Source organism: Camellia sinensis, chromosome 7, assembly GCF_055761805.1.
Source record: "Camellia sinensis isolate YWXY chromosome 7, ASM5576180v1, whole genome shotgun sequence".
In the NCBI taxonomy this organism is placed as follows: Eukaryota; Viridiplantae; Streptophyta; class Magnoliopsida; order Ericales; family Theaceae; genus Camellia; species Camellia sinensis.
The window spans coordinates 187,741,447-187,751,903 of NC_138967.1; the positions used below are offsets into that span (position 1 = coordinate 187,741,447).

Below are 10,457 nucleotides of genomic sequence, written 5' to 3' on the forward strand. Positions count from 1 at the left end.
TCACCATTTGGGTTGTTTTCTTCGAGGTGGGGATTTCCTACTCCATTTTATAGGTTTTGTTCTAAGTTTTGGTATTTTGATATGTTGGGGATACTTTGGTAAATTTTGGGAAAAACCCTAGTTGTATTATTAAATTAATTTGTATAATTAATTCGTGGAATTGGGAAAAGATGGTTAAATTCATGGAATTGGGGAATTCATTGATTAAATGGCGTAGTTGGATAATTTGAATCATTTGTCTATTGAATTGTTGACATAGTTATTTTCAATTTAGAAATAACTGTTTTGGGCTATCGGTGGAGGATAGTCGTGCTTGTGGTAGACACTGCATGTGGATTAGGGATAACTGAAACTAATCACATTGGTTGGGTCATTCATTTTGACTGCTGAATTAATACAGACATTATGGTATTGATTGTGTGTTATATGTTATGTGTTTACATACATTGTTTTGTGTGGGAGGAGATAGGGGATGTACTCCACAGTTTAGGGGAAGATAGGGGATGGACCTCTAAACCGGATTTTGTTTGGGAGGAGATAGGGGATGAACTCCATTAGCATCACTTTTATGTGTGCTTATTTATATTGAAGTGTTTTATTGATACAGCACTAAAATATGTATCAAACTGGAAGTATGAAGTGTTTTGATTTGAGCCTGAGTCCCATCTGTTTGTTGACACTGGATGAATGTGAATATATTATGTATGGTTCACTGTTGAAAGATTGGCCAGGTTCTGAGCCATATTGATAAAGTTGGAAAGTAAAACATGTCTTAGGCATTAGTGTCATGAAACTGTATAATGATGTAATTGATTATCTTAGTTAACCATCTATTGAATGCTATTGCTTTATTCAATGCTTATATTTGGTTTAGTATATTTCTACTGGGCTGTGGCTCACCCTTTATGGGAACATCATTTTCAGGTCCAAGTGATAAGCTACCTCCCAGGACTTAGCTTGGAAGGATTTGGATTTTGAAAACTATCTTTAGTTGTTTGTTTTTATTTGATAAATAATCAAGCCTAGGACTTTATTTGTATTTGAGTTAGAACTCATATTTTGTATCCAAGTGTTGGCTTGGAAAGATGTAAGCCCATAGGGCATTTAATTTGATGTTACATGTAATGTTTTTATTTAGTAATACTCTGATGAATGAATAAATAAATTGTTTTCTTAAAGTAATGCATGTTGATGATATACATATAATGGGTTTATTTTGAGGGCGTCACAAAGAACATACAAATCAAATATAGTATTGGACACAGAATTTATTAATCAAAAAAAAATTAGGTATGGCCAAGTTATATTAAAACATGTATTCTATGTTTCATTTATTTCTATTTCTAGAGTTCCAAAAAAATAACAAAAAAAAAAAGGAAATGCAGGCACAATAGTGACTGTTGTGCCTTAATTTAAGGTGTATTATGGGTTTATTTTTATGATTTGAACCATTCTTTTTATAGGGTTTGTTGAGTACTTCATGCCTACCAAAAATCATATTAATCGGATATCAATAATTATATGATCGAATTGCATATTTTTTATGTTATTTCTCAGAAGAAAAACTTATTGTTTATTTTTTTTGGTTATCGATCATTTAGTTATTGATATCCGATTAATATGATTTTTCGCAGGCATGAAGTACTCAACAAACCCTACAAAATGAACGGTTTGGATCATAAAAATAAGCCCATAATACACCTCAAATTAAAGCACAACAGTCACTACTGTGTCTTTAGCACACCAGTGACCCCATATCCCAAAAGAAATCACTAACCTTGTGATCTACGAAGGAAATAAAAACATTGAAAAGGTGTGCAAATATCATTACTTATAGGGGAATTTCTAGGAACTTGATCAAGTTTTCTATTACATTTACAACCTCAAAACATGAGTATAGCCAAAAGATTATAGAATAGTAGATTAGGGTATGAATTTTGTGTATAATTTTATCTCTACCAGTGTATTGATGAAACAACATCCAAAATAAAATTAAAAGGAAAAGAAAAGCAGTGAGAAAAATAATAAAGAATAAATAACAAAGAAAATATACAAAGATGACACATGTTGAGCTAAATCCAACCCAACAAGGTCTCTTCTACCCAGCAAATGTTGCAAACCAATGAGGAACAATTAAATAACGCTCCAAAAATAATAGAAGAATAAAAAATAAAAACCCAAAAGTATACATGGGTAAAAAAAAATAATAAAAGAACATTTTATCTTCACATAACCAAGAACGAAGAATCAATCAAATTTTGCAAAATTTGCATAAAATCTATTATCTTCCTTCACTTGAAGATGAATGGTAGTTCCAGCAACGGCAATAACTATGTAGCCAACCATCAAGAATAATAATAATAATAATAACAAATTTAGGATAGGCTTTAACAGATCTCTTTTCATTTGAAGCATGGAAAAGCATTTTTTTTTTAATTTCCAAATTATGTTGTATGTTAGTTAGATCATTAGTTGAGATGTTTTTTTTGCTTTCCCAAACCAAGTCAAGAATTGTCTAATTCTCGAGTGAGTTTCAAATAGAGATTCTAAATCCAATGTTTAGTAATTACTCCTAAGCATAGGACAACACACCAACAAAAGGAATAACATGAGGGTTTTCCAACTAAACAGGAATTTCTCACCTGGCAACCAAAGAGAAAATAGTTCTTAATTGATTTTGAATGTCATGATACAACCAAATGATTGCTAAAAAATCTGTGAAAAGTTGCAACTTAAATTATTTTGCAAATGAATCCAAACAATAGCAAAAAAATCTGTCTAAAATTGGAAATTAAATTTTTGCAAATGAATCCAAATGATATGTACTAGACTCAAAATTTTAGTTTCAACACCTAACCTGAAGAATTCCTCTATGCCAATTTCTAGATCAAAATAGCATCATGTGTTCTACCTGCCTCGCCTGCACTGCACCATAAAATCAATGAAGATACAAAAATATTATGAGTTAGCTATTCATGTCTTCAATTATGTAGTTGGACTACTGTGCAGATACAGGAAAACTTTACCAAGACATAGTTAAGCTTTTCATGGAGTATTTGTAGATCAAAGATATAATACAAAACCATTAATGTCATTAATATAAAATATAGGCATAATTTTTATTTTATTTTTTTGGGTGTAAAAATCGGTTTGGGGATGGGAAAGTGGAAGTACTTATCAATTTATGATTGGAAAAATCAAGGTTAAGCGATGTGCTAATGGTTTAAAAAATAATAAATTCTAGAGATGGTGGGCTCGTACCTTGTAGAAAGGAAAAATAAATAAGTAAAATAATAATAATAATAATAATAATAATAATAATAAGCCAAATCTTTCAAGTATTTTTTTTAATATTTCCCTAATGTAATCAAAGTATAATCTAAAATTTTGTGAAAAAACATATTATATTCAAAACTCTCTACTGGGAGGAATGATTATCATTTTTTGCACATATAACTCTCTTTCAGGTTTAGAGAACTCAAAAAGAGAAAGCAAAGCTTGTGCATTTTTTTAACCTTTCTATGACTAATATTGCAATTGGAAGGTTTTATATTTCTATTAACATCATAAAGCATGAGCGAAATACTTAGTTTTGACTCAAATGAGTTTCAAGTTAGTTCTGGTAATAAAACTTAGTATTAATAAAAATTGAATATAAATCATAAATGTCATAAATTTACCACTATAAAGTCTTAAAAAATTGATAGAATTCCTAAATAATATAGATAACATAAATTAAAAGATAAAAAAGACAACCATTCTAAGTTAAAAATATTCTACTCACCAAGAAAAGTAAAAACCAACTAAAAGAAATATATCTAGCACGATAATAACACAAAAACTAAAATCATAGATAAGTATTGAAGATTTATAAATATTAATATACAACTCTAAACATTACCTTCACATCATGAATATTTATTTTAAATACCTACAAACTAATACGAATAAATTTAAAAACATATAAAAAGGTCGAACCAGAGAAACAACAATTAACATAACAACATAATATGAATAGAATTTTTTGCTCCCAACAACCTTATAGAAGAAAAAACAACTAAGAGCATCTCTAGCCCTTACCTTTTACCCATATAAGATTGAATTCCAGAATAAATACAATATAAACCCTAAAGATATAATGATAAAGAAACCCTGATTTTATTAGGTAGGATCCCAAAAAAAATCTACACCTTTTTTTTTTTTTTTTTCTATTTCCGTTGTATCTTCTTTAATCGATTTAGGTATAAAACATCATATTATTATTCAGTTGGGATTATGATTTGAGCCCCAAAAAAATAGGTAAAATTAGGGTTTGGTCCTCGCAATTTTTTTTACAACTCACAAAAATTATTTCAAAAAAACTACTTTCACAAAAAGAGGAACGATAAACAGAGAAGAAAAAAAAAATTTTAAATTAGATATTGTATGTACGAAAACCCTAACTCCTGAAAAGCGAACTTGAACGATGGGAGAAGGGAGTGTGACAGCTTTGGTCTTCCTCTGTCTCCTTCGATTTCTTCTCTCTCTCTCCTCTCTCCGTCTTCTCTAGGGAACACAAGTGTCACTTGTGTTTTGTTGGTCTTGTTTTTAGGCTTTATAAGTAAAGGGGCAAAATAGAGAGATCGGTGAGAGAAGAGAGGTGGGAGGAGGGCGAAGGAGATTGGTGGTCGATGAAAGGAGAGAGGAGGTGGTCGAATATCATCGTCGGTGGAGGGAGATCATCATTGGAAAGAGAAGAGAGGAGAAAGGAGGAATCTCTCAAACAGATAGAGAGTGGGTATACTATGGATCTTTTCATTTTCATAAACAGCTATGAGCAAACAAATTTCGAAGTCAGTTTTCCATCAATACCCTTGCATCCAAATAAGAAAAGTTATAAAGCACAAGGGTAAAATCAACTTTTCAACCATTTAGAAAACACTGTTCATCTTCAGCTGAAAATACTGTTCACTTTGGATCCATGCTTTATATTTATTGTATGGAAATGGGTAAATTAAACTCACCCACTTGAAGCTTGAAAAAAAATAAGGTAAATTATAAATACATTCCTTAAAATTTTCTTAAAATACAGTTTATTACATGTGATTTAAAAAGTTACAAATATTTTTTTATCATAAATTACCAATACAGAGTGATGGTACAGGACTGAGGGCATAGGGAAAACAAAAATCTGGTAATTTCCATGTACAATATATCTCATCAATTAAACACTGATATCCATAATTTGGTAATTTCCTGTATATTCAAATTACAAACATAGTTCTAACGCATATTGTCGCCAAAAAATGTCGTAGTTCCTTGTAGATCGCACGCGCGCTGCTCACACTCCATCTTCCCCCACCTTGCATCTACTCGCTCACAGGGGAATACCAGCTTACCTAAGCTGTTGATTACAAGAACAAACAAACCACAAATTAGGACTACACTAATTTTCCAAGGCAGTAAGACGTTCTGGTTTACAAAAAATTAGGGCTCTGACTGATAAATTGGTCCTTGAGAACCAGCACACAGGTGTGGTGGGTAAAATTGAGGGCTACTTACAAGTCACAAAGCAATTTAATGGCCTTATTACCATGTAAAAGTGTTCACAATATGCTGTCAAGTTAGGCTGTCATTGAATCTGTATGCTCAAAAAACAAGAAGATTGTACCGATTATAAACATGTATGTTACCTTCTGTTAACAACATTGTGCGCATGGCATAACCATTGGGAAAACTCAGCTTGAGATCCAGCCTGGACAGGATTTGCTCTGTCAAACACCAAGTTTATTCATCAATTAGTGAAATTGTCATATACAATCTGGCAACCATAAGGATATAAAAGGATTCCTTCGTATTTGTTAGCATTTTCTTTTATCGGTGTTTTTCCCTAGGCAGTTCAAGACCCAAAACCATCTTACAGAGTGAAGTATTGCAACACAAACTAGAGACTCGGACCAAAAATGATGAGGAAATATGGAATGTCTCATTTATTAAAGTGATCAAATGCTCCATCCTAGACATGCTATAATAGCCGAAAATAAAAAGCCACGAAAAAGGGGGGAAACAAAATAATGCACTGGCCCTGTTTGTTTACCGGATATAAAGGCCAGATATGGGTGTGGGACCGGATATAATATGAGGTGGGTCCCACATGTTTTTTTGCCTCCCTATATCCCATGTTTGGTTGTTCCGAATATAGGAAATCCAAATAATATATGATGCAAAAGAGGGGACATGCAATACCACCCCCCCATGGTATTGTATATCCCCCACCGTCAAATGTAGTTCATCTTTCATCCAAAGGTCAAAAATAACCACTCTCCTCTTGTCCCATCCTATATTATATCTTAACCAAACATAGTATAAGTGACCTTACAGTTTATATAATTCATCTTATATCCTACAACATATTATATTCCATCTTTATCCTTAGGTATTACATATCCTCCTAAAATCCTTATATCCAATCTAGACAATCAAACGGGCTCTAAATAAAGATGGAGCAATGACATATATGTCCTTAATGCTCACTTTGATTATCGACTCCTATCCTTTTGCATGTTTGGATGTCCAATTCAGATTTCTTAGTCCCATTGAAGGAAACCTAAAATGATTGCACAACACAAATTGTGAAGTCTTCAATTTTCCTAAATTGCTCAATTTGGATAAAACTTGGTATAGTTCTTTATGTGCAGGTGGCCAAGTGAGCGACAAGTGTGTCACACATGCAAGTCCAAGGTACTATTTGTGGGGCCCAATTTTAAACTCATCAGTGGGCATCAAGATGGCCACATGACTCTTGGTCACTTGCATCAAAAGAATTGTTTCTAAATTCTTCCTGCTTTATTTTAGATAATTAAAATTTTTAATGCCATTGTAAGTGCAATAAGCCATTCACAATCATGGGCAGGAGGACAACAGGCAGCCAAATTTTGCCCTCAAAGGAGAGAGACAAGGGGAGATCTGAAGTTTCTATCAGTCAATGGGAGCCTAGTAATCAAAATACGGTCTAATTTAAGTATAGTCATTAAAAACATAAATGACAAGCTGCAATTAGACGCTTGAATATCTTATTGCCACTTGCTAGGCAACAGTCTTGACCATATAGCCCTTAATGCAGAGGCTGGCCTAAAAGAAAAGGATGGATTATTTGACACAAACATTTTATCTTTCAGCTTTATATTGGCTTCTTACATTAATTCTATGTTTAACGGAAGACTAGAAATTGAATAACAATGTATGTGTGTATACAAACCTCAGAATTTCTTTAAAGTGATCTGCACAATCCTTGCAGGGGTACATCCGAGATAATATCTCCATCTGCATGCCAAATTGGTTGATGTCAATCACAATAGTGGCACGCACTTTTTTTTTTAATAGTTAATCACTATGATAGCCAATAAGGACAATTTGGGCAGTTGGGCCAAACCCGAATTCAAGTACAATTACTGATACTAAAATCCAAATTTGAATACAAACTCAAAGGATCTTAAATAAATAAATGTAGAGTTAAAATTCAAGTGTCTATAATTCAGTTGATTCCAAAAAGGATACAACAATTTTACATTTTAATCAAAATTGCTTCAATAAAAATTGCTAAAGGATACGGTGTAGGATTTTTAAGCCCCAGTTGGGACAAAGGGATGTGTGTCTTACTTATCACAAAAATTTAAAAAACTAAATAAAAAGAAAGAAAAAGAAAAAAGAGAGATAAAAAAAATTTGCTAAAGCATTATTTCAACATAAATATAATTGACAATGACTAGGAAATTCTTTGTAATGTTGGTTGAAGAAAAAAGAAAATGCTGCTCTAAAGATCAGCTATTTTGACACAGAAAGGTGGTGAGGGAGTATCATACCAGTTCTTTTACATCCTTCCTTTGCTGTCTAGTTGGATTATCTGGATACTGAATGAAACATACACACGTGGGAAATTAAGCCAGACACAACTTCAATGAATATGTTATATGCAATGCTAATTGAGTCACTACAATTTTGCTTAGACTTACGGATCCATCATGCACCGGAAATTTATATGGAGAACATAAACTTGAGTCCAATGACAACAAAATAAAATAAAAAAAAACAGCCAAAGAAATTGTATGAGAAGACCTGAGCAGCCAGAGTGTGTAGAAATGTCCAGGTGGCCCTGCCAAGCTCTTCTTTGGTAATGGGTGTGGCAGATTTTCCCTGAAGAAAAGACAAAAATGTATTTGGAAAAAAAAAAAAAAACAGAACTTCCTATTTTTCAGAGCAAAGTTGGTATAGGAGCCAAAAAGAAATGCAGTACAATGTTGTTTTAAGAGAAGGATCCTTTGTACAAACAAGTGGCGGTAGAGTAAGAGCCTCACAGGACTCCACATTTCCAGTTAGTATTCCTCATCGTAATAAATTTTATGCAGCTATTATTATTTAGACTTAATATTTAAAACAACCGAGTCCGACAATAGATCTTTAAAGTAAAAAATAAAAAACCCAATACTCTATATGTATCGTTGCATCACAAGAAAATTGGTAATCTCTACATAATGTAAAACAATAATTTTTAGAAGAAATGTGTTCTCCAATGTTTATCTGGGATTGTTGCTTTTTGGATATACACTCATTGTTCATATTACCTTCATCATGTATGAATAATAATGTTTTAGTAGTACTTCAATCGAAACAATAATAATAATGTTTTAGAAACATTGCTATTGGAGACAATGATAAAATACAATTCCATTCAACAAATTCATTTAGAATGCAACCCCATCCAAACACACTACCATGCTCCTCTAAAATGCATTGAATTAATGAAGACTATGATGCAAGTTTCAAGGCATCAATAGTTGCGTATGACTGCAAATTGGCTTGACATAAACAACGAAATTGTATGTCCTACCTAGAGTGGCATCAACCCGCAAGCCTCATTGCCCTCCCATCAGCAAACAGGAGGGCACTATTAAAAATGGAATTATGAACTAATAATGTTATTTTGCTGGACATAATTGGAGTGAAAGTGACGTTTAAAAAGAGGGAAAGATCTGTTTGGGAACTAAAATTGTTGTGACAATAAAGAAAATAAGGAAGGAAGGAAGGCATGATCAATCCAGATCCACTTATTCTTTCCCCAAAAAAGTGGAAGGATTTGGCAGATCAGGATAAATTAGTTTGCAGTTGATGGCTTTGCCTTTGACCCTTTTTTTCTAGTGATTTCTAAATTTTCCCATATGACTCAGAAAATAAAATATTCCTATCTTTTATTTGGTTCTTCATTCATCAAAATGCTTTCACTCTCGTTGTGTGTCCTTCCTCTCTCTAAACATCCAAGCAAATAGATGGACCACCAATCTATTTCTCTTTCTTTACCTTCCTCCCCCATTTAGCCATCCATTTTTGCTTCATCTTCTGTCTAAACTCCAAAGGACAATGTAAAACAATATCATGAAATAAAGAAAGCAAGCTTGAACACAAAAGGGGCTAATACTAATTTCAGCCCGAACACTTGGAAATTATACAATTCTTCACAATTAAAATTCAACTTCAGCCCCCCTCAAAAAAAAAAAAATAAATAAACTCAAAACACGAATATGTTAACAATACAAACAATTCATTTCAGACTCTCCATTCAGGACTTTTATCGAACAGTTACAGAGCTTCATGCTTCAGCTCCCTATCTTTCAATACCAATCAACAAGAACACTTGAAATTATGGACTTCAAGCCGAATACAATGAAATAAGTAGATTTAGAATGAAAAGAGAACTGGGTACCTCATTGAGGATCTCCTTTGGTTGGAAAAGAGTAGAATGTTCGCTTGCGATCAATGGGTTCGCTTTGAAGGACGAAGAGAGAGAAAAGAGAGGCCGCCCATTTGTGGGTGATGGGTAATTGTTGTTTGTGAGGCAGGCAAACTGGGAAAAGTAGATTCGAACGCCATGAGAGATTTTCTCGAAGGTCTGAAAGATAGCCTGCAATGGATTCTCTTTCTCGGACATGGAATCGGAGCCGCTTTGGTAATCCGGCGCTGCGACCGGTATTTATTTATTGAGATAGCGCTTTGCATTTTTATTAGTATGACTTCCATCCTTAAAATTTTATTTTAAAATTTATATCATTTAGTTACAAAATAAATAAATAAAAGGAAAATTTACCCATAAGTCCTAGTTTTTGAAACGTTGAACTATTTAGTCTTAAAAATTTTTTTATGCTCCATTTAGTCCTATTTTTACATCAACATGATGTGAATGATGTAAATGAACTGATGTTTCATTTTATAATTTCAAAATTTATTGAAATCGGATGAACATTAGATGTTTTTCATCATATATTTTCAAACATTATTGAAATTTGATGAACATTAGATGTTTCAAATCCAATGTTTGTAACATGACTCTGACGTTATTAACATTGTATCTGATGTTATTAACATTGTAATGGGACCTTTCAGTCTATAAGAAAACTTTTAGGACTAAACAGTGCATAAGTTATTAA

The 10,457-nt window shown here is 32.7% G+C and overlaps 1 protein-coding gene across 2 annotated transcripts; it reads right to left on the minus strand.

Annotated features, from left to right (window-relative positions):
• Nucleotides 1-5,055: 5,055 nt before the first annotated feature.
• LOC114311795 (FAD-linked sulfhydryl oxidase ERV1) lies at nt 5,056-10,043 on the minus strand. 2 transcript variants are annotated; one of them, XM_028257958.2, is made up of 6 exons: nt 9,737-10,043; nt 8,095-8,172; nt 7,842-7,889; nt 7,238-7,302; nt 5,673-5,750; nt 5,056-5,383 (listed from the first exon to the last, which is right to left on the minus strand). In XM_028257958.2, the coding sequence occupies exons 1-6, from the start codon at nt 9,959-9,961 to the stop codon at nt 5,263-5,265; spliced, it is 615 nt and encodes a 204-aa protein (XP_028113759.1). In that variant the 5' UTR covers nt 9,962-10,043; the 3' UTR covers nt 5,056-5,262. The 2 variants fall into 2 exon arrangements, with proteins under 2 accessions (XP_028113759.1, XP_082736311.1); XM_082880185.1 differs by lacking the exon at nt 7,842-7,889 and having other exon boundaries at nt 9,737-10,038.
• Nucleotides 10,044-10,457: the final 414 nt, after the last annotated feature.